Raw genomic sequence first — 25230 nt, 5'->3', positions numbered from 1 at the left:
CATTAGTGGCTCAATCCAGGCACCAGAGCACTGAACAATGCCACGCTAATTCATGTTTTGAATACACCTAGCTACATCTTTACTGCAAGGGAAATTACTGATGTGTGAATAAGCCTGCCACCAACCACTTGAAACTGCCGTGACCCTCGTGTCAATGGAACGTGGTTGGTTCACAGGTTTCCTGGTTTGGGTCTTTATTGGCTTTTTGGTTGCGGTGACAGGACAGCCGACTTTCACATTTTAGGTATTCTGGGTATTGTTGTCTCGTCTCTGTCAGTTGCACGCTTCCTCTTTCTGCTTTGAATAAATGTCATTTCCACTTGATGGAAAGACGGTGTGTAATAAAGTTATAGGCCAGCAGTTTTATTGTGAGGATATGTATTGCGGAGACAGTGTCACAAAGTGAAGTTTAAAAAGTCAAAACTTCAAACTGCAGCAAAGAAATAAAGGTCAGGAGTCTGCAGTTTAGAGATGTAAAATGTTGAGCAGCCCCTGTGTTATACATGGCAAGTGAAGCAGTTCTGTCTGATTTACGTATTTTCTTTCTGTCCAGATGAATGATGGTCCCCTGTGTAAGTGCAGTGCCAAGGCCAGACGTACAGGGATCCGCCACAGCATCTACCCGGGGGAAGAGGTATGACACGCCATGAATAAATCACCCTTTCATAACCTTGAAGTTGTGCCACGCGGGGGCAAGGGCATTATTTTAGTCAGGCTAAAAGCATTTTCTATACAGAGGCCATCTTCTATTGTGTTAAAGGCGCGATAAGTGAGACAGAAGCATCTTAAAGAACAAAAGGATATTGCATTTCAGGAAAATTTGACTGGGGAGTTGCGTCCGAGTGATTCATCGGCTATTTTTCCACACACTGAGATAGATTTTCTTTTATGACTCACTTTCTTACTTTGCTGTGTTTTGGAACTATAACTCCCACCAGCCGCGTGCTCATCTAACAAGTAAAATGCATTTTATCTACAAAAAGCTCAGTCGTTCAGTTTCTTTTGCCTTTATGCCCAGTAGGAAATGATCAAACTCTGGGATTGTTTAATGAATCCTTAATGACTTTATTAACCAATGATAGGTACGTTAAATAGTGGTAAATGTGCATCATCCTCCAGACAAAGGCGGGTAAATGTCTGCTCCATACTCACTTGTTTGGGGATGTATATTTGATTGATTGATTGATTGATTGATTGATTGATTGATTTTTTTTTTTTTTAGTAATATTTTCTGTCTTAAAAATCTGCCTTGAGTTAATTAGTGCGTTAATTTCTTGTTGCTCTTTGTTGACCTGGAAGTTGTTAGTCAATTATTTGTTTTAATAAGTTTCTAATGTGTATTGACTTTATAATTATGCTCATTATAGGATGCCAATTAAGCTTTTACTCATCACTCATGCCAGCAGTTTGTCTTCATAATAACCTCTGCAAACATGCTTTGCTCTTCACTTACTTCTGCACTTAACAAGATGCCTCTGCGTGACTGCATTCATCTGCAGAAGGGAACAGCAATGCCCCCCCCCCCCCCCCCTTTTTTTTTTTTTCCAGTCGGCTCAACCAGCTAATGAGTGAAATCCTATAAAAAGTCCATTAGCAGAACAATCCACTGTATATGCTTAAGTAATTTCTCAAGAAAACTGGAAAATATGTTGCAGTTTAACCTTCATAATTAGAACATTTTGATGCCTTTTTCGCTCTAAATCGGTATAAATTGAATGTTTTTTGGCTTGATTATAAAGGACCAAGAAGGTGAATGACAGATTGGAATTAAAATACTTTAAAAGTAGACTGAAAAGATGGAATTAGCCACTGTGGCTAATCGCTGTTTTGGTCAGTGTTGTATTCATTAAAGCAGCGGTCCCCAAACTTTTTTGCGCCATGGACCGGTTTGTCAGACAATATTTAAGGTGTAAATACAACAAAGTAAAATGATGCGGCCAAGACAAAAACTGTGGTATTTTGTAAATATAATAATAAATACAAATTCACTGTGTAATTGTGTAACTTTATTAGCAGCGTTCTCCTGAAATGCGCCAACAACAATGAGAGTAACATCCTCCTCTCTGCCCCTTAATGCTCTCTGGTCGCTATGGTGACGTGTAAATATTTCTTTCAAAATAAAACACACAACTATAACACAGGAAAAGACCCAGGGTAACAGAGTTAACCATAAAAACCCTGAAAACCATATATTTCACACACGAGCCTCGCGGCCCGGTACCAAATAACTCACAGACCGGTACCGGTCCATGGCCCAGGGGTTGGGAACCGCTGCATAAAGAATTGTTGTTGTTGTTGTTGTTGTTATAATTGTTGTTGTTGTTATTGTTAGCCAGCCTCAAGTGGCCATTTGAGGAACTGCATTTTTTGACACTTTGATGTTCGCATCACCGTTAAAGTTGCTGTCCTATGAGTCTATAAAGGAAAAAAGGGAGTTTCAGTTCATTCATGATTTGTACCTCTTACATTTACTTAAATTCGCTCATAAATGTCGAGCACAGAGGAACACCTCGTTGTCAAATATTGACTTTTTAAAATCTTTTCCAGCCTGTGAAACGGTGCCGTCCAATGAACAACAACGCTGGCAAACTGTTCCACTACAGGATCACTGTGTCACCTCCCACCAACTTCCTGGTATAACTTAAAATAAACAACTAGGTTGAATACATGCTAACACATTGTTCTGATTGTTTATATTCACAGCACTCTACCTAAACTGCAGCGCTGTGTTTGCATGCTCGTGAGACTGTTCTTGTTCTTTTCTGTTCCAGACCGACAGGCCGACAGTGATTGAGTACGATGACCACGAGTACCTGTTTGAAGGCTTCTCTCTCTTCTCCCACACTCCTCTCACTAACGTAAGCCTGCTTTGAATTGTTAGCAGCTCGGGCGGTAAGCCATGAATTTTCCACCACAGCACTCTCAGGTTTTTGACAGTAACAGTGGGTGTCAGTGTAAAGTCATTTTTCTCAGTTATGCTGTTGTGTTTTATAGTTTCTATTTTTATTTATTTACTTGTTCGGAGTCGGCAGTTCCTTTTGCGTTGAGCTTTTCGGAGGCGAGTGTCACACTGGGTTTACTCTATTTTGTTTGTAAGTGTCATGTTAAGCATCACAAAGGTGAAGTATAAGTGTACTGGGTTGGTTACGACTTCCTCATTGACATTTCACCTCGGGGGAGTCTTTTTCTGCACAGATGCTTGATATAGTGTGTTATTCATAGATATGTGCAGCTTCACTAATGACTTAAAGGCCAAAAGGTTGTCTGGTAGAAACAGGATACACAAACCTAAATGCTAAAGTGTTTTTTGTGGATTGTTTCTTTCATTGGTGATATTTTAGGGCTTTTTTTGGAAACTCATTACTAGGATCCTGCTCATTAACCTTAGGGTTGCAAGAGGTATTCACATATACATAAATCTTGCACATGAGGTCGAAAACAACAAGAGGAAAAGGAACCACATGTGTAATCTCTGTATATAAAGTCCAGTCACTGAAGTCCATGCAGTTAGAAAACAAAAACACATAAGGGATTTGGGGAAAAATAGCACCTGAGTTTGTGCCATCGTGTAACGGTACATGAAAATACAACGGGGTTTTTTTCCCCCACACCATCTCAATCTTCCCTCATTTCCCCACCTTGCACACCTGATGTGGCTGCATGCAGGGTTTTGCCTTCTTTCACAAAACGAAATGATGTATTAAAGCAGTTGAAAGGTCACTGCTTTAATACATTTGAAGAGATCCAGCGCACATCATTGTGCAAGCAGTCACAATGGAGCTTCCAGAAAGCGATTTAAAAATAGCAGGAAACCCTGGAAGCATGTCAGCGCCACACAAGGAGACTTTGTTCAAGGGGACATCAGCCAAATTAAAATCGGGCATTAGTTTTGATTTATATGGGTGGAGCTGCAGAAGTTTGCAATAGCAAACTGATAGAGTACCCTTCTTAATACATTTTTCTTATTTTATTTTTTTTTTATTCCCTTTTCCCTCTTACGTGTGAGCCTGCCTGCTCGAAAGCCTGCGGTTTAAAAAGCCCAGGCCCACGATCAGTTGTGCAGCTCAGTCAGATCTAGATTGCCTGTGATGGGACACTCTCAACCTTCTACGTGTCTGTTGAGGCAACACATCATTTTTTCGTATTTTCAGCATTTAAGTGGACCATCCCTCCTCCTTTTAGCTCCACTCTTGTCAGAAATAACTTCAAATCGACTCTTGGCTTCGGGTCTACTTCTTTGTCGCGTGGACAAAGTGCTCCTCTCTCCCAGGGCTGACCTTGTCACAGAGTCCTCTTGCTCACTTTTGAAGGCCCATCAGTGACTGTCAAACACTAGAGTGGCTGTGATTTGAGAGGAGCCTCTCTTTCTCGCCGTCCCCCAAAGTGGAAGTTTTAAAGAAGAGAGAAATCAGCCGAGGGGATCACCAAACGCCGTTTCTGGAATATTTCCCTCCCCTCTCTACGCATGTGTGTGTTTTTCCTGCACGTTTGAATACTAGAGCACTCTGTCAATATCCCCTCTAGCTTGAAAAGAACCCAGAGGATTAGGCATGATTTGAACTGGATAATTTACGCGGCCCTTGTTAAAAGCTGGGGTAAACTCTTCGTGGCAGTGCGGGGATTAGGAAGCGCAGAGTCTGCTGATATTAGCCCCCTGCTAGTTGGCTGCTGGGATGGGCAAGAATGAAAGTAGCTCCCAGGTTAATCTCTTAAAATGGACCCCTGCGCTCGAACAACAAAGACCGTGTAACTAGGGAGATTAAACACAGAAGAGCAGGCTTATCTATTTAGCATGATTTCAGTTAGTTAATTTTCAAGAGTCAGGTGCTCACGCCTGTGTGAGTGGGGGGAGAGCACTTGTACATGTGTGTTTGAGTTGCTTGTTTTTTTCCATGTGGTTTCCAAATATTCCAACAGATGTGAGCTAGCTCCACTGAAGACAAAAAAACACCCCAAAAACAAGGTTTTAATGAGTTTCCTTGCAAAGCTGTGACCTCTGCCTAACGCCATGGTAATGAGTCGGTCTGTCCTTTCTTCTTCTCGTCCTTTGCTCCTTTCATCATCACAGATTCCATTGTGCCGTGTGATCCGCTTCAACATAGATTACACCATTCACTTCATAGAGGAGATGGCACCGGAGGTCAGTAAAACCCCACTTTATCTGCCAGCTCTTTTTCTCCCCTTTCTCACCCCTTTTGTTTTTATCTCAAACGGCTGAGACTGAGCGCCGCTGAGCCCCGTGTAACTCTTGCACCTCAGTGCTCGGATGAGTGAAGGTGCTAATCCTTTTAGAAGAGGAAAAAGAGCTTCCTTTTGACCCGCTGAGGGTGATTGTATCAATAAGGTGGCTTATGTGATAAAGTCTCAGAACTGGATTTAGTTATCAATCATATCTACATTATGGGGTAGTCTTTGTGGCTGCATGCTGCTACTGTATATTCACGTGGCGCTGATAACAAACCTCTGCTGTCTCTCGTGTACAGAACTACTGCGTCCGAGGCCTGGAGCTGTTTGCCTCCTACTTGTTCCGGGATATTCTTGAGCTTTATGACTGGAACCTGACAGGTACGATTCCCAAAGCGAGGGCTCGCAATTACACACAGATCACAGAAACTCCCAGCTTTATCGGTGATTGTCGCTTGTAAATTGCAGCGTGTCCTACCAGCATCTCTTACGCATGGGTCACAAAATGAGAGGAAATTATCTCAAATTGCAGCTTGGACACTACAGAAATACCAAAATGGGCATCTTATTGAATGCCATCCCTTATTTTTATGGAAATATTTTTTGTATATAATAGTTTTGTTTTTTTAAAAGCCTCAATTTGTCTTGTTTTTTGGGGGGTTTTCTTCGACATAAGTGACCATATTTAGATGAGAGGGTGCTGATGCTTGCAAGGTTTTTTAGCAAACTGCATTCACACAAACTCACACATACAAACCTGCATTAAGAGTTAAAAGGTGGGAATGCACTTTGTTAAAGCAGCCAGCTTGGCTCAATAAAACAAATTCTGACTCACTGAACAAAACAGCTCTGGAAAGTTGAAATCGTACACTAAAGAACTTGTTCAGCTAAATGGAAAATACAAGAAAGCGAAGAGCTTGATAAATCAGATCTAGTATGAGCTTAAATTTAAAATTAATAGAAGTATTGTGGTGTCTGTTATAGATACCACAATGCTTGCACGCAATAGATGTAATAGAAAATGTTGAGCATCTCCAGTAAGTGGTGCAGAGGCTGCTAAGGATCTATTACCATTTGGGTGATGCTTGTATCCACTGATGGAGAATTCCAAACTGTGTTCATGTAAACTGGATTGAAACGGAGCAATTCCCTCAGCCACTATAATGGATGCATTCACACAGCTAGCAGTTCGATAGTTAGTCCACAGAAGCATTTCTTCACAGCAACATGTCTGCGATTACATCGACGTTTAAACCACAACCACTGCAGTCCGTCTGTATTTCTTCTTACTGCTCAGAATAACGTTGCGTGTGAAGCCAGGTACACTGTGGTCCCAGGAAGCGTGAGTGTTTCATCTACACGCCTACACTTAATCAGCCCAACGAGCTCGTTCCGTGTTATTGTCCCGATACCTCCGTGGAACAGCTGTGAAAGGCGGTCATTTCCTTCATAGCTTCTCTGGGATTACAAGCCTCCCTCCTGGTGGTAGAACTGTCAGTGCGATCAGCTGATAGAGATTGGCTATTCCCAAAAGTGTAATCCAATTTTAAAACACTGGTAGGCTTTTAAAACTTCACTGCAAGACAAAAGGTGGCTGTTTCGATCTTGCCTAAAACACAGTGAGCAAGGAAAATCAACCTTATGTTGAAGTCATTAAAAACAACATCATGAGCTGCTGCAACAGACCGCCTCTCAGTGTTTCACTCGCCCAAAGTGGAGCACACCTTTCTCAGATGAGTGCTTCAAGCCCCATCATTTGGTCGGTAGCTGCGTTAAAAATGATCCAAAGGGGAACAGACACCATCGGCAAGAGGTCGATATTTGGAACTCCAGTTTTTCTAATTACGCTTTTTCTTGTTACAGATGAAAATATATATATATTTACTAAAATTCTTCAGGATGGATGCACCAAAGCCTCATCAGGCAGATTATGGCATATTTGTCAAAACTGCCTAAAACTAAATCTTTTTAATGTGATTTTAATTAGTTTTGTACGTACAAACTCATTTGTTAGACTATTTTTCAGTAAACTACAAAGTTTTACGATGACTCGTCTAGTTTTAAGGTTAGCTTTAATCCACTATTATAACGTTGCTGAGACACCTGTCAATCACTATGGGCAAATTTCTAATTTTAAAATTTTAAAAGTAATAATCTTTGACAGGTAAGTTAAAAAAAACAACAACAAAAACAACAAAAAAACAAAAAAAAAAAAGAAAACTGTGAAATATATTTTACCACGGGACTCACTTTTAGTGTCAGCCCCCAGTGGCCATTTGAGGAACTGCATTCTGTTATAAACTTACTTGCTGTAATGTTTTCTCGGATGCATATATAGTTGGATAACAAGGCTCATAAAACTAAATAATGGATCTTTTTTGTTGCTTAGTAATAAAGTTATGCTTTCTTCTCTCCTTGGTTAAAATCTGTTGAGAACTGTGTTGAAAGGTGTTTAAAACAATGTAATTTTCCCCATTATTACAACAGCGCTGCATTTTTGATAACAATGTGCACAGATCATGCATTTATATTATACCTGTCAGAGCGATAATGAGGAGATAAGATGGGGGCATAGAGCATTGGCGACCAACACCTAATCCTATATGAGTTTAACCTTTGCAGTCATTACACATACAGAGAACATTTTAAATATTAAACATAGTAATTCACATTAGAGTCACATCCATGATATGAAGGAAAAGCTTGAATTCTTATTAATAACTCTTATTTTAAATAATTGGGGTCTTCATTTCAATTTCATAAAGTTAGACTCTTAATAATGAGTGAAAAGCACGTAAGACTGTGTCATTAATAAATGTCTTTTTTCCAGATCCGGAGTCTGACGGGGAGGTCTCTGGATGCCCACGGTTCCATTTCATGCCACGTTTTGTCAGATTTCTGCCCGGTAGGACTCGTCACAGAACCATCTTTTTTTGCCATTTGTCTCCCTCTTGTGGTCTGTAATTCTTAAGCTGTCTCACGTTGCCTAAAACCAAAAAACTCTCCTCCAGCGATATCCACTCAAAGCTTTTACACTCATGGTGATAGTTGTGGTTCGTTCTTGGTAAAATGGCAGATGGAGTTAGTGCCTGAGCCTCTGCGTGTCTGCCTGGTATTCATCTTTGATGCACATGATGGTGCTGGTGCACTATGATATTACCGCGGCGTTTGTCATGACAGCCGTGCCCACCTACTTTCTCTCCATCAAAAAACAATTTCTCTCCCAGTTCTCCCAATTTAGTCGGCTACAAACACTTATCTGTCTCTTTTACAAAAGCGCCAGAAGACCCAATCCAGTGTTTCTGATGTGATCTGTAAAGGGGAAAGAGGCAGAGAGCAAACAGGGGAGTTACAGTGAGAGCACGATGACGGTGTGTTTGGAATTTAGAGTCGCCGGGTGTGCATTAGTCCTAATGCATCCCGGACTGAGAGGACAGTGGATTTTTTTTTTTGGTTTGTGTCCATCTGAAATGGAGGTCAATCAATTTTGCATGAGTGTCTATTAAACTGCCTCTGTTTGACCTGCGTGATTGCACGCATGTGTTCAGCTGTATTTCTCTGCACATGCATATGTGTGTGTGCAGTGCCTCTCAGCTTATTTCTGATCTTGTAATTCAGGGCGGACTGTTATTATAAGCGTGTCATTATGTGCCTTCACGTATCGCGCGCCGTCCGACCTTGCATCAGCTCCCCTGCTCACCTGTGCACTTCCTGAACAGTGCCATTGTAATGCACGGGGACATTTTCACAGTATGTTTTCGCTGAATATTGGCTGAGAAACTGAGAGTTGGCAGAGGTGAGGCGGGTTAGATGTATAAAACAGAGAATATTCTCCAACAGCATTCTTGATTTTTATTTTATTTTTTTATACAACAACACATGGATGCTCGGAGAAACAGTTAACCTCCTATAACTGCAGTGAGGCTTTTACATTTTCCTTTTTTTCCCCATTAACTATAAATATCTGTTGAACTCTGTCTTCAGCTTCTATGCATACGTGGCTTTATTAATTTATTTCTTCTTTGTGTTTATGAAATGTCTCAGATGGCGGGAAGGAGGTGCTGTCAATGCATCAGGTGCTGCTCTACCTACTACGCAGCAGCAAGCCCCTGGTCCCTGAGGAGGAGATTGCAGATATGCTGCAGTGGGAGGAGCTGGCGTGGCAGAAGTACGCCGAGGAGTGCAAGGGCATGATCGTCACCAACCCGGGCATGGTGAGGCCCTCGGCTTCTTTGTTATGACACCGAGGTGGCTTTGTCTGACGTTTCAAGGACGTTTGCACGTCCCCTCAGACACTGCAGGAATGAGGCTGCTCCTGTTAGCCTGTGACACGAGCAGCCTCACCTTTTATGCCCAGGGCGTTTGTTGTCATCGGCACTATTACGGCAGGAAGGTTTTTATGTCGCAGTCAAAGTTGGTTAACCTTCTCGTGTGGCCCACATTATGAAGGAGGTACAGAAATTGTGTCTGGATAAAGGTGAAGATGTCCTTGCTAGCAAGGATGTTGCATATGAGCAGTGAATGTGATTGTGTAACCTTTGGTGTGGGTGAGTTATTGAGTCAACTGCTGTTCCTGGCAGAACTGAATTGTTGCTGTCAGGCTTTCCATACCGTGGGTGTATAATGGTCTTCCATTGCTGCGCTCAACTTAAACGATTAGACCGCCAGTCAAACGAAGTGTATTAAGGAGGTCGTGTCTGGAGCTTTACCCTTTTTGAAGAAAACAGAGTTATCAGAGGCAAGGGTCAAAGCAATGGATCACAACACTCCCAGGAAGCTTTTTCCAATATTGGTGATTGTTTGGATGGCTGATTACAGCCACTTCATTCTCTCTGACCAAGCATGGTTTTAAAATATTTACAGCTCTAAGCCCAGCGCCTTAAGCTTTGATTAAATCACTGCCATTCCTGTGTGTTGTCTGTAAAACATGCTGGAAAATTAATATTTTAAACATGGCAATCACAAGTTCCCCGAGTCCAGGGCAGAGTTTCCAACAGGAAAGTTGTCATGCCCGGCGGCTGCGATTGGTCGGGGATGAGAGTTCAGTCAGTGTAGCGCTAGCAGCTGTGCACGTGCTCGGTGGGTGACGGGCGTGAACTCACCTCAGGGTGTTTATTTCCCACTTCCAGGTTAAAGATAAAATGACGAAGGCTCTACCAGCAGTGGTACATCGAATCAAGTTTAACCTTGTTGAGATGCAGCCATGAATAACTTGGCACTCTGGTTTAGTTAACATGTGCAGCCAATCAGCTGAGCAGGCAAAACATATGAACTCATAATACCCTTTGTTTTTTACACTTGCACTTTCTTCAGGCTGTTGCTTCTGGATTTATTTCTTTTTAATCTCCCGCTGTGAGGCCTGGCAAGGGTCAATTTAGGCCCGCCACTCTGTAGCAAGGAGGAGAGGGAGGAAAGAGAAGCTGAAGGCCTTATTATCCCAGATGTTTTGTAACAGCAGCCAAAACACACATTATGTCAGTTTATGAAATGCCTCCCACCTGAACATCTCAGATTTATCTTAAAAAAAATTCCCTGTTACGCACAATTTCAGGCTCCTGCTGTTATTAGTTTTCTCCAAAATGCTTTTCAAGGCATGGCAGTCGCATCTTTTTAGGAGCCATTTTCAATTTCATTATCTCGAAAACTACTTGCACTCGGTCATTCGAATGTTTTAGGGTAAATACCTGGTACTGTGGCTCTATGAATACGGACTCTCAGCAGTGTCAGCTTAACAGAGAATGATGGATGCTTTAAATTTGATCTCTGACAGCAAATTTAAAGGCCTGCAGAAACCACATTTTTGCAGGCAGGGGACTGATATTTGATTTACAGCTTCTCATAAACAAGGACCTAACTTTTTTTTCTTTTAAAACAGTCCAAATCTGCTGAATGATTTTGCAGATATTAAGTGTATAATATGGAAACTTCACTGTGATATTCCCCAGGAATGACACCATGTGCCAGCTCCACGTGAACTTTTTTAGAAAGAGCAAGATTGTGTTAATGTTATGCTCAAAATTTGTGATGTTTCTCTCTCGTTTTCCCCAGTATGAATTTTTGAAATACTCTTATGAGTGTAGCAGCCAATGAGCTGTGAGACCACATTCACAGAGCCATATAATCAGATATTTATCCTGAAAAACAGGAACAACCTAGCTTAAGTCATCATGCATAATTACTTTAAGGAAGTGAATCTCTCCCCTCGACTTCTTTCAGATAAATCTGAGGTGGGAAGTTTCTGTTAAATCCAAAATAAAGTAACAGCGCAGTAAAATGGAGTATAATAAATGAAAAGTGTTCAATGAAATAAAAGCAGCTTTAAAAATACTTAAATAGAACAAAATGGCTCAATCAATTATAAAAAAAACAGAAGTGGGAAAGTTTACTAAATGTAGTAGAGAACAAGCACAGCAAATAGCAGATGGCAATAAAGTGGCTCATTATACACACAGTTTAAACTGCAGCTAACATTGCAATTAAGTTGGAAAAATACACTGTAACCAGGCATTTTTATCAATAGATTAATTAAACCAAACCAGCGGCATTCTCATTTCCGTCAGTCACATAATTGATAGCAAACACAAGTGTTTTCTTGCAGGTATTTAAGTGTAAACCATACAGCGCTCCCTAATCAATAAAAATGTCCTTTCAGGGCTAAGTGGTGTAGGTCAGCCCGTCCGTACTCTCGCTCTGTGAAAAGCCCTCACCTGCTGCGTTACACCAAGGTCACATGCTGCTCCGAGTGAAAGCATCCGATGCCAATCACGCAAGGCTCCCCTGACGCCATCACCTTTCAATCTGTTACGGTGAATTAAAGCATAGGTGGTGGAGCTGAGGACACTAAATGGCCTAAGATCTGTGAATTCGCATTTACAGTGTATTTGTCGGGATTGTAAAAAGGGCAATCACGCCGCCAATCAAACCTGATTATGTCGCTTTAACGGCACAATCAAAGTTGCCTGCCGACCTCTCGCTCTCTAATCAAAGTTTGCATGCAGGCGGCGACGGGCGGACGCGGCTAATGTCAAGGTGAGCGCAGGCCTCCAGCCATCTGCCATGCAGATCAGCGCTCCTTATGCCGCGGCCCCTTCCTCTGATCCCACCACACGCCTGACAGGCTAACTGTGATTTGGGAGTCGGCCGAGGACATGTTGCCTGTCAATCTCCTCCCCGATAAGAGCGTCAGAAGTTAGCTCGCCATCCCCGGCATCGCTTTATCATTGTTGCGCTCACGCTACGAGCACAATCTGGGCCTCATCTCATTATGCGCCTGTGACAGATGACCCTTGTTGGGTGGATTATTTTTTATTTCACATGCTGGCAGCAGGTGACTGATTGATGGTTGCCCGGTAGCTATGTAAATATGTTTCTCCTCGCTGTGCTGACTTCTTTGTTTTTCTCCCCCCCCGCAGAAACCGAGCTCGGTGCGCATCGACCAACTGGACAGGGAGCAGTTCAACCCAGACGTCATCACTTTCCCCATCATCGTTCATTTTGGGATACGGCCCGCGCAGTTAAGCTACGCTGGAGACCCCCAGTAAGGCCGCCGACATGCACAGATAAATATCTTCCCCCGCTGCTCACCGGCCCCCTCGTTCCCACCGCTCCTCGTTCGTTCGGTGGCGAGAGAAGAACCGGCGGCGTTGCACGTCAAGGAAAGACGAGAGCAGCGTATGTCGAAGAGGAGGGGCGCTAGCTGAAGGGGAGGAAGAGGAAGAGAAAACGAGCGGCGTGACATTTTTACATGCGTCGTCACGGGTCCCGGGTTTCCGCTGGGTGCCTCCGCGGCGGGAGCTGGCGCGGTTTGTCTCGTGAATAGTAATGCAACATACACGCACCGGAGGGCTTGCAGTAGGGAATACTGTACTGTGCCGCTGCATAATTAACAAAAGCAGTGTATTAGATCATGTGAGCGGCAGTCTCTGAGGTGTTCAAAGAGATGCGACAACATCGCTAATCAAAAGTCGGCACACAACTCCTGCACTCTGATGCTAAATTTAAACCTGTGGCTTTCTTTTTTAACTCAAATGTCTGGTTTAAAGCGTAACAGTCAGGGGGAGGTGCGGGAGGAAAATGGTGGTGATGAAGATGCAAACAAGAGGATGATCATTAGGGAATCCATTTAGGCAGAACTAGTTTGCTTCTTCCCTCTGACTAATGTCCCCTCTCCCCTGCTGCCACGTTTTAGCAGTCTGTCCACTGAGCACTTTCATCCCCGTGCACCCTGCTGCCATGTCAAACTTCTCAAAGCGGCAGACAACGACAAATTTATGGATGGATTGGGACATCATTAGCCGATGCAGAAACGAGTAGTAAGAGACCAGCGGAAAGGATTTCCTACCACTGCTAATGATGCGTGTAGCGAGGGCAGGAGTCGGTGTTGATTGCGGCTGCAGCAATGCCACAGAGAGGGAGTCTTGGACACAGCAGCAGCATATATTAACTCGGGAGACTGAAGATGCTGTGTTGTCGTCTTCCCTCCGCGCCGACCGCTGGACACGTGCGCTCGGGGGCTGCCACTCGAGCTACCCCAGCTCGACCAATGAGGCAGGAGTGATGGCATGACAGAGGTCAGGAGATGTATAGAAAAGCAGGAGCGACACACACGGGGGAGAAGGGGTAAAAAACTATGCAGAGGAGGCGGAAGCCCTCTTTCAGAAAAGCCCTCAAACGTGCTGTCGGGTTCTCATGTCGGTCTCGCTGAATAACTACAACGCCGCCAGCGTGGCTCGAGTTTGAACCGAACGCCGTCACGTTCATGCCTCGCTGATGTACGGCTTCAGAGTGGCAGAGTCTCTTGTCACTCATGAGCCTGAAGCTGAGCTCATAATTTGCATACCGAGCCGTGATTGGGCCGTTTTCTCCTGACACTGACAGTGACACCGTACTGACACAGTGTTTCCATGCATCATTTTTCTTATCCGTGCCTGCGTAGCTCACTGCAGTTACATTTGACAGAATGCAAAAGCGGCTGTCTTTATTTTTAAATGGGTTTTCCAAACGTTTAAGGAGAATGGAAATAAAACGGTGCACAGTGTTTGATGAGGAAAGCAAAATGAAGTTGATTTGATGCTGTCAGGTCCTGTAATGCTGAAGGCTTCTCATTTTTCTCAGATGACTGGGAGTCAAGTCTTTGGTCTGAAAAGGCAAAGAGTGCAATGTAAAGACTAAAGCAACAGAAACGTAAAGAAATAAAGGAATTTATACACTTTCTTTACAATAAATGACCTTTTTTAAACACAAATATATAAAACTTATATTTTCCCCCATTAAAAGTTTTAATATTTACGATGTTTAATGGATTAAAATTGTCTACTTTTATTTTTTTTGATTTAACCATGGAGCAGCTTCATGCATTGGGAGCCTTGAGCTTGTTTCATGGCTTCATTAGCTGTCTGGTCGCCACTTATTTTACAGAGCATTTGAATCACCTGTTGAGATGAACCATTGATTTCAGTAAGATTGTTGATCTTTTCTTTTAAATGCAGCTTTCTTTTTGTTGGCACTCTGACACTCTTCTGGTGTCTCATCTTTGGCTCTTTCTCGCTTTTCAAAGAAGCTCTTCAGCGACAGGGTTAGTTTGTAGACTTACTGATGCATGGAGGGAAAAAAATCGGACTGAGATACTGTAAGTGCGGGCAGAACGGCTTGAAAAGACAATCGGTTTAACGCAAAAGTTGAAATGAGATGCAGCATGTGAAAACCAGGCTAAAATAATACATTTTTTAAATTGTTTTCATGTTTCTGTAAATAGTTTTGTTATTTTTCTATGAATTTAGATTATTTTGGTTTAGCACATAGTCACCTATAACAGGTTGTTTGGCTAAAGAAGGAAAAGTTACTAATGGATGAATTATACTTCAGCGGGAAATCTACGTTACAACGTAGTCGGAAACTATTCTTGACTCTAACCTAACCGTAACCTGATGTGGAACTTCCGAAATATAAGAAATTATGACCAAACAAATAACATGTATAAAAACCTGCAGACCAGCGCGTTTGACAAGATCGAGAGAAGAGAATCATAAAGCTACTGCATCCAGCTGTAAGCTGTAGTCATGCTGCTTTCTCCTTTTTCTCCATCACCTCACACACACACGAACGTCAGCATGTGAAGTAAAATAATAAACTTAAACTGTTTACAATCATCTGTGCACCCTTAGCCAAGTGTCCCTCTAGCTTCTACCCTAAGTCTTTCTGACTGAATAAAGCTTTGTCTTATCTCAGCTTTTCAGTCATGTCAAACTCCTTAAAAACAGTTAAAAAAACCCAAAATGTATAAATAAATCTGTTGGTGTATCAGGTGTAAAATCCCTCCAAACTGCTGCTGCTGTGCTGCTAACTTCCTCCTATATAGTGCTCCTACTAGCTGCTGCAGTCCTGGAAACAAAGAGGCAAACACAGTTAAATGGATCAGTTTGTGTGGATGGTTTATTGAGTAAGGATCGGACTAATATCTGATCAATGCGTCCCTATCGTTGTGTCTTATCTGCACCTTAAAGCGCTCTGGAGCGTATTTACAAACCAGAAGAGACAGTCGTCCCACTCTGGGCCTTCGTAAAAGGGGTGTGGACAGCTGCTCCACCATGCAGCACCCAGATACAGAGACGGTGGTGTTAGGCCAATATTACAAGTATTGTACTTCATCATTGTAGTGGGTATATGAAAGAGCAAAGTAAACATAAAAGTCACTTTTCACTTCCCAGATTTTTCCACACTGTTCTTAAAATTCCACTGTGGAATTTTGAAGCCGGAAAGCTGTGTTTGAATGCCAAAGCGCCATTACTGTAACAGATAGATGAAGCCAGCAGTGGTCTACATTTGAAAAGGGCTGGAGATGGGGGAGGAAGGGGAGGGGGCGGTTGAAGAGAAAGAAAGAGGCAGCATATGCTAATGAAAGCATGTGCAGGGAATGGCGAGAGCCGCGGCAGCGCTACCCTGAGAGCACACAGCAGATCTGTGGAAAGGTCATTGGAGCGGATTGGGGACGAGGGGGCCTCCCAGGCTGGATAGACTCTCTCTCTCTCTCCATCTCGCTCTCCCTTTCTTCCTCTCCGTCTCTCGTCCGAGCGGGGCTTCTGTGCGGAGGTGCTGGTGAGCTGATAATCGGGGCGGTAAAGCCGCCTCATTCCCTCGTCTCAGTCTCTAATGAAGTCCCCGCTATTAAAGCTCTATAATTCTTCTGTTCCACAGTATACCCCCCACCCCATCACCACCACCTCCCTCCTCATCCTCCACCCTTCCTTCCTTCCTCCTCTCTCTCCCTCACTCCTTCTGTCATTTTATGCCACTCTCCCTGTCAGCGCGCCATCCTGTCCCCCAAGCCCCTCCATCCCACCAATCATAATTGAATAACTCTGGGTAAATGAGGAGAAAGTCTCCTGAATGGGAGCAGAACGGTCACACCCGGCCCTTGGTGCATCAATCAGGGGGTCTGATTGAAAAGAGAGGGAGAGAGGAAGCGAGAGAGAGGGGGGAGGTGGTTGGTATCATGGCTACATGTCACCTTGCCGATAACTCCGTGCCTCTTTTCAGATGCAAATGAGAAGAAAGACAATAGAGTTTTATAGAAAATGAGAATGAGGTTGCGAGATAACTCGAGCCAGTGTCACGTCTGTTCCCTTTTTTTTTTTCGTTCTTTTTTTTACAACGTGAGCAGAAAATTGTGAGTGTGTGTGTGTGTGTGTGTGTGTGTGTGTGTGTGTGTGTGTGTGTGTGTGTGTGTGTGTGTGTGTGTGTGTGTGTGTGTGTGTGTGTGTGTGTGTGTGTGTGTGTGTGTGTGTGTGAACTTCTGCCCACAGCTCAAACAGTGGACATCTGAAACACTGACTCTTCTGTGTCCACTGCCCCTCACACACAAGCAGCTGATGCAACAGTGGCTGCTGGCTGCTGTTAAATTATGTTTGATATCAGGCAAGCTTCAAATGAAATATTGATGTGTTGTTGCAAAGGATGGAAACAGAGAGTGAAAGAGAGAGGGTGGACTTGTCAGCATGTCACCTCATTATTTACCGTCCGCAGGTATCAGAAGCTGTGGAAGAGCTACGTGAAACTACGCCACCTGCTGGCCAACAGCCCCAAGGTCAGGCAGATCGACAAGCAGAAGATGACACAGAGAGAGGTGGGTGAAAGAAAACAAAACCGCCTTTGATATGTATTTTTTTGTTTCTTTTCTCACACTCATAATTTATCAGTAGAAGGCGCTTTCAGTGGAAGCGCGTGTCCTGGAGATATGAAAGGTGCTGCTGCAACACTGGCGCTCTTACTCTCTCTGCAGAAGTAAGAGATTCGCAGATATTAATTACAAAAACAAAACTATTACCATTGCTATTATTCCTGCTGTGCGCACTGATTCAAAAGCTGCTTATCGGAAACTCCCTGCCAGTACTCGCCGTTATTGCGGTAACAAAGATGCTATTTCACTCAACAAAAGTGAGATGTTCAAAACTTACAAAGGCAGCAATATTTGATTCTTTTTGTTAGTTTTTTTTGTTGTTGTTGTTAAGAAAACGTAGCCACACTTTGTTGCATTTAATGCTTTTTTTGTAGCAGAGGTAATTTTCTACACATTAATACCTGGAGTTTTTCAAATTATGTTATTTTTTTGTGTGTGAATATCAGACTTAAAGTGGTTGCTTTTACTTAAAGCTGATTAAACAGTCCAATTGTCCAGCCAACGCGAGGATATTTAGTCATTTTTTATTGTTAAACTATTATTTTGGCCATTTCAACCTTTTTCATAGTTTCTGATATTTTTTTCTTATGTTGCTAAAGTTTTGCACTGTCGAACGATGGTGCACTGAAGAACAGAGCAACATTAAAAGTTTGCACTATATTACTACCTTTCTCACTCTTCGCACCTTCTCTTCCACTTTATCTGTTTTAACTCCTTTGTCTTTATTTTGACGACTCACATTTGTTTTATTTAATTCAGTCAGGTGACCAGATCACCTGGGCTCTAGCATGCCTCTGTGCATACAGACCATTGAAGCGTCCCATCCTAATGCACTTCCTGTGTTCTGGGCTAAAATTCAACTTTTCTGCAGTCTGAGTCTCACGAGTCGAGGTATTATCGGTGCACCTGAATATTGTTTTATGACAGATGTGAAAAATGCGACGCCACCCTTTAATGCATAATTTAGTTGATTTTTACTGCTCAAAATAAAACGCCTGTAACTGCGCTCTCGAGTTGACTGTGAAGGTCAAACCTCCACCTGGGAGCAGGAGTGGAAAAGGTTTAGGTTTAGTGAAGTAATAACCGTGTAGCCACGGGGATTCATGGGGTGGTGGTGCTGTGTGAGAGTGTGTGGGGCCTGGGCAAGCCGAGAACAAGCACCTTGCCACACTGCATCCTTCTCACAACTTCTCTACAGCAGACACAGCTTCTCCTCTAATTCTTTGAGTGTGCTGCAGATCCAGCCTCTTCCTTTGGACTGTTTGATACACTCTGGACCAATAATGAGCGAGAACTCGGAGCTCAATTAGCTCGTTTCCCAGGTAGCTCGGCAAAGCTCCCCGGCTAACAGGCCCTGACAATCCCACTGTCAACCTGCACTGGAGCAATTAGTGAACCCAAACAGTGGATCCATCATGCTCCTCCAGCAGCATTAGCCATGTCAGTGTCTCCTCACTGCAGTGGCAGTGTGGCACCGCTATTTACTTAATGCCCGAGGGAACACTGAAGCCTCCTCTGTAAATGGTCGTTCACTGACAGACTAAATGTCTGCTCATCTGATAGGCATTTTAAGAAGCACCCTGTCAGAGGTGTTGTGCGCCTCAGACGGGCCCTTTGATACTTCCGCACTCCCCCTGAAGTCCGCAGAGCTCCGGGGAGAGCAGAGGTGTGGCAAAAACTGGCCTACACGCCCTGGCTCACGCCTCTGCGCCCCCTCTGCATCTCATGCTGAGAGCACAGAGAGGTGTGTGTGTGTGTGTGTGTGGCTGGCTGGCTGGCTGGCTGGCTGGCTGGCTGGCTGGCTGGCTGGCTGGCTGGCTGTGTTGCCCGTGTTGCCTGGCTGGCTGTGTTGCCCAGATGGACTTTGTGGCATCCCCTTAGCCAAACCACTGACCGGTCCTCAAAACCATTCACACAACAACGCTGTCGTATTTTTTTGCAGTGATTGTTTGCAATATAAATAAAGTTTTTGGTTAAAATTGTTCCCAACATAGAGCGAATAGGTGAAGTGTGTTATAAGATATTATTTGTCTCTGTATTAGAAATGAAAGAAAATGAAATACAGAACTGTGCTACTTTATTATCTCATATCTCTAATTTGAATAAGTATTCAGCCCCGAGTCAGTGCTTTGACAGTGGATTCAGCTTCGAGTCTTCTCTATCAGCTCGGCGTATGTGGATTTGGGGATTTGCTCCAATTCTTCTTTTGCAGCATCTTCGCAAAGCTATCTTAAACTCACTCCACAGATTTTTCTGTTGGTTTCGAGTCTGAGCTTCAGCTCGGCCACACAAGAACTTAACGCTCTCTTTCCTCAGTACGTTTCAGCATCGACAGGGATGTGCTCTTAAGGATGTCTCTACCCAGTTTTCAGACTGCGGCTCTCTTTACTTTATTCTTTTGGTTCTTTAAAATGGACCTGCTATGTTTTTGCCTTATTTTCTGTCATGCATATATATATATTGCTACATTGGTGGATGCTAAAATTAAACATGACTGAGGTTTCAAATAAAGAGGTCAGTGCATGTCAAAGTAATCCCTGTGAGCCAAAAGCTCAGGCATCAGACTGCTCTAAACACACCGTTTCAGACAGTAAATCACCCTTTAGATTATATCTTGTTTGGATTATTTGGATTATGGGTTAAGTACATTGAACCTCTGTAGAAACAGAGATTTTACCCAGAAGAACAGGCACCAATCATCGAACGTAACATTAGGTTAGACTGCAAAATTCAGCCTGTGATGGTGGCACATCAGCTGATCTCATTACCATAGCATTATGATGTCTCTGCAAACCAGCTTGCAACCCACCCTTAACCTTTGCTACTGCTAGTCATGTTATTTTTGACTCAATAGTATCTGCTGTGCTCTGTTCTGTATTGGGCAGTCTTCCTTCTCCCCCCCCCCCCACCTCATCTGGCTTCTTGCTCCGCATACCCACAGGTGGAACACAACAAGACCATAAACGTGGGGTAATTACTGTAGTGGTCTGGACTAAAGAAGGTAGCACAGCAAAGTTTAATAAAGAATCACTGGTATTCATTATCAGCATTCCTGCACATCTTATGGAAATTAGGGCATCAGCTCTAGCAAATCATATGCTGGATGACCTAAAATTGCAAAAGCTTTAATCTTCCTGCTTTGTACTGGAAACAATATGGTAGGAATAAGCTACAGGGCCCTAAATGAACCAGCAAAAGCTGAAGTAAATGGTGCACACAAGCTACGGATGTGCACTTGCCTTCCACAGTCATTGAATTTCAGACAGTGTCTTTGGTGTTTGACCTCAGCCTGTTCCAAAAACACAAACACTCTTCACAGCAGAAGAGTATGATGATAAAAGTCAAATGTGCCATGACTCGTCTCTTTGACCAGCAGAAAGTTACGTCTCATCTCCTTCCCACACTGGTTAATTATTTACTTTTTGTGCTTCTCGCTCAAATTTTCGTCCTGCAAAAATGAAGCATTTACATATCATTCGCACTTCTCTGTGATTACTGCTTTCCATATACAGTGGTTGGCTGTCCATGGAAAGTGTGTGTGTGTGTGTGTGTGTGTGTGTGTGTGTGTGTGTGTGTGTGTGTGTGGTTGCACATGCACTTGTGCGCGTGGGTGACGGTGTTCACTTTGATGCACAGTTCAAAGTAGGATGGCATTATTTATTCATGCCTTTGTTGTTCTTATTTCCTCTGCGAGTCGAAAATTCCTGGCGTTCCATTTTAGGCAGATCACGGCTAACTCAGACAGAGTCGATAGCGTCTCCGCTGAATGAAATGCATGCGCACGCACATTTAGGAGGTGCTGTCTGTCAATACGTCTTCCATCTTGGTTGTTATTTGTAGGACCTCTTATCTCAGACTCAAACTCTCCTTTTACTCTGCTGAATCTGCTGTAGGGCTGACATGTTTGTCTGTTTGTGTGTCTGTAATGATTCCTGGTGTTGCTGATGGAGGTACCTCTAGGCTCTGGTGTGGTGGGCCTAATGGGCAGGCAGGTGCCTCAGCTCTTGGTTGCAGCGACTGAAGCCTCATCATCAGCTTTCTTACACCCAGGAGCACCACAACCACCACTCTCCACAGCCATGCTGACCTATGGCAGCGCCTCAATTAGCTAGAACCAGCAAAGCTGTCACTTCTCCTCTTGCTGCTGTCTGCTGCTATGCTATATGTGTATCCTGCCATGGAGGTTTCAGATTATTACATGTGCTAGCCTATCTGTTGGAAAAGCAAGAGTCAAAGAAAGGGGGGAGCGAGGGTGGGGTGAGGTTTTGAGGATGGGAGCTGTCCCCGTAGGCTGTGCTCCAGTGGATCAATAATTGACTGGCTGGTTGTTTGGCAGGAAGCTCTTCAGAAGATCCGTCAGAAGAACACGATGCGCCGAGAGGTCACAGTGGAGCTCAGCAGTCAGGGCTTCTGGAAGACTGGCATCCGCTCCGACGTCTGTCAGGTAACGCCACTCAATTGTATGCATGCACATACAGCGCCGATTCCATGGATCGAACAAACGAATGTACACATTGTTTCACAGTTACATAACAATGAAGCATAACACCCTGGTGCTTTTAAAAGTAAAGAGATTCAAAACATCCTTTAATGCACTCCAGAGAGACAAGTATAAACAATCTTTTAAAACAAAGATTTATATATATATATTTCTAACAAGACTGAATAGGATACTAAATAAAGATTATTTCAATTACAGACTTTTTTTTTTTTTTTTAAATTCTATAGTAAAGAGAAAAAACCCCATTTACCTTAAATTCAAAAAAATCCCCAAATTCAAGAAGCTGAAAGCACAGAGTGTGGAGCATTTTCATTCAAGAATGAAAGAATCAACTTTGTAAGTGGACTGGTTTTTATATAGCGCTTTTCTCAAGCATTAGAATCCCTTTTACTGGAAGCCACAATCACCCATACAGTGCTTTATTCTGTGCCTTTAAACACTTTGTACCTATCAAATAAATGCACACTCACGCACTGATGGATGCATCAGGGTCCATTTGAGATTTGGTTTGTTGCCCAAGGATCTGCAGACTGGTGGAACCAGGAATCAAACCACAGCTACTTATAACACTTGTTGCTGACTGACACGGAAAAGCAAGGCAGCTAAATCCTACCCATCATTGTCAAATTAAATAGACAATAATGCTTTAGTATTCTTGGAGTTTTGACTGTACTATAGACAGCTTTAATAGCAGGGAGGGCAGGTTTATAGGCAAAAACATATTAATGACTGTACTTAGACATGGAAGAGAAGGAGAACTGCGAAGTTATCAGTTAATACTATTAGGGTTGGTTAGCAAGGTGCATTCACAGACTATACAGATACAGCTACTGGCACTAGCTTCAGTTAATATGCAAAGGAAATACGCAACATTTATCCATCAAAACTGGTGTGCATCCTTCTTGGATGGTTTCTTAGTACAACTAGCCACACACCAAGTCATACAATCTGTCAAATAATCGGATTAACATGATCAGAAATGGCAAATAGATCTGTGACGCTACATGGTACAGGTTAGAGTGGACCCAAATCATTTTTTTTGTAGCAGGCACTGTTTTATGCCTGCTCTATAGGCAGAGTATTTTAACGTGGGATTCTACTTTGCATTGTTTTCGTCTCTATGGACTGTTTTCCTCTGTAATTACATGTTTTTTAGTGCCACCTTCTGAGTTTAGCTACAGTTTAGCTAACGTTTGTCTAAATCTTGTCTACGTTATATCTGTTAACAATGTAAGTGCAATAGTTTCAGGGTACAAAGTTAAATGCTCGCTTTGTATGCTCGTGGCAGTTGGCTGCCCCTCCCTGAGTTTAGTTAAACACGAGGTCTCTTCCTGTTAAAAGGGAGTTCTTCCTTCTCACTGTCGCCGACTCCTTGTTATTTACCCTGCAACGTGAAGCCACTTAAAGCAGCTGCTGTTGTGCATTGGCTGTGTATAAATAAAACTGAATTTGTATTTAAAACCAAAAAGCAAACATAGTCACTAGAAGTTGGACACATGCACATATTGCAGTGGCTCCACTCAGACGGACACATCCACTGCACAGCCACAGCCGCACACCCTTCTCTTCTTTCCACACATTGCGTCACTTCTCCATTCAAGTGTCAAAATCTGTGTAGGCAAAGCGTACTCCCACAGAGCCGCAGCGGTAGCCATACCTTTCATTAAGTAACGACTCCGACTGGACAGCTTATTTATATGCCACTTGACTGTCACTCGGCATTTCATGCACTTTTAACAGCAAAAAAATATATTTAGGATGGATTCTTATTTTTATCGTAACTGTAGCTCATTTTCTAGGAAGCGGAGCAGCATGTTCAACTTGCACTTGGATGTGTGCACGCGATTTCGAACGGGCAGAACTAATGAGACTTGAACCATAACCCTGAATGTGTAAGCAGCGCGCTGTGCCCACTGAAACAGAGCGCTTCGTGTGCTCATGCACTACATTGATAGTCAGTGTAATGATATAGCTAAGTCTGTTTGAGTGCATTTTTTATTTATTGTCTATTCTAGGATCTTTTTTGTCTTAAACTTCTTACTGAAAAGATAATTGGCATCAGCGTAGCATGTATTATTCTCTCGGCACACCCACTATCAATGTAGTGCAGTGAAAGTATCCTACAGCTGATGCTGCTGCTCACATTTGGAGAGGAATGACAGAATGTTCTAGCCGTGCAAGCCAGGCCTCTCTTACAGCAAGGTCTAGCAAAGAAGAATCCGATCCATAATTGCTGTCCAATTATATTTGCTTCAAGCTGTACCGCTACAACTAATTGCTTCATGAATAATTTCAGTCCGAACTGCAGCGGTACAGTCTACACAACATGTGACACAGACAATAGATAGCTGCAAAACTGACCCATAGTTTCTCGATTTTAAAAGCAGACTTCGTCTTTTTTTTTTTTCTTTTTTTCCGGAGCAAAATCAACCCCCTTGTTACAAACATCGTTCGGCAACACCAAGGTTGTTTCACTTGAAAGGCTCTGTCAAGGACCGGGCTGCACATCGGGGGCAGAGATGGGACTTATTTATTCATCACAATTTTATTTTATGTTCATATTTTTTTTTTATTTTTTTTTTTATTCACTGCCTTTTTTCTCACTCTTTTGTTTTCTGTTCTTTTTGGCTCCCTGATCACATTTATGTTCAGTCAGACAGTCAAAAACATTTCAAAGGGAAGTCTGTTTTTCTTTTTCTACAGTGGAGAGAATAAGTGTGGGCGGGTCTATGTTTTCTGCAGCAATTACTTAGTGTATATATATATATTAATCCACCTACTTATAAATTATATAACTAAGGCAAAGCATGGAGAAATACAACTGTATCAGCTGTGTTAGGGGTAGGTAATAAAGCTCGCCTGCAAAGGTGAATTTCTGCAGTAGTTTACGTTGCACAATATATACAGCCTAATAAAATCTGTGGAAGCACTGTAAACCAGAGGCCTTTCACTCACATCACACATGGCTCAATGTGCATCAAAATAAATGAGCCTATCAACGAAAAGAAACAGGAAGCATAGGTGGTTAGACAGCGGTTAGCGCTGTCGCCTCACAGCAGTCCCGGTTTGCAGTGTTCTCCCTGTACATGCCAAGACACGCTGTTCAATTCATAATTCTCAATGTATTCTCTCTGCTTTCTGCCTCACTAGCCAAGTTGCTGTTAATTTAACAAAATTGTTATTTAATGATTAATTAAGTAGCTCTACCGGCTGTGATTCAGGAGGTAGAGGGGGTCATCTGCTAATCAGAAGACTAGTTGGTTACTCAGCTCCTCCAGACCACATGTTGAAGTGTCTTTGGGCAAGACGGTGAAACGCAAATTGGTCGTGATGCATCCGTCAGAGAAAAGCCAAAATGTGCTGGGTTTGA

The 25230-nt window shown here is 43.0% G+C and overlaps 1 protein-coding gene across 3 annotated transcripts in view; it reads left to right on the top strand.

The window, feature by feature from the left end:
* Positions 1 to 25230, top strand: part of drosha (drosha ribonuclease III) — a 136570-nt gene that overhangs the window by 13082 nt on the left and 98258 nt on the right. For all 3 annotated transcript variants that reach the window (XM_085419187.1, XM_085419186.1, XM_085419188.1), the window contains 10 exons: positions 554 to 634; positions 2548 to 2634; positions 2772 to 2858; positions 5069 to 5140; positions 5484 to 5565; positions 8015 to 8089; positions 9229 to 9398; positions 12597 to 12721; positions 17206 to 17305; positions 21696 to 21803. In XM_085419187.1, the coding sequence (XP_085275313.1) occupies positions 554 to 634; positions 2548 to 2634; positions 2772 to 2858; positions 5069 to 5140; positions 5484 to 5565; positions 8015 to 8089; positions 9229 to 9398; positions 12597 to 12721; positions 17206 to 17305; positions 21696 to 21803 (987 nt within the window). The remainder of the gene's footprint in view (positions 1 to 553; positions 635 to 2547; positions 2635 to 2771; positions 2859 to 5068; positions 5141 to 5483; positions 5566 to 8014; positions 8090 to 9228; positions 9399 to 12596; positions 12722 to 17205; positions 17306 to 21695; positions 21804 to 25230) is intronic.

The sequence above is a fragment of the Rhamphochromis longiceps genome, linkage group LG9 (genome assembly GCF_057381845.1).
Source record: "Rhamphochromis longiceps isolate RC_006_pf linkage group LG9, R_longiceps_female_GT1.1, whole genome shotgun sequence".
In the NCBI taxonomy this organism is placed as follows: Eukaryota; Metazoa; Chordata; class Actinopteri; order Cichliformes; family Cichlidae; genus Rhamphochromis; species Rhamphochromis longiceps.
This window is presented reverse-complemented; position numbering and strand designations above follow the sequence as displayed.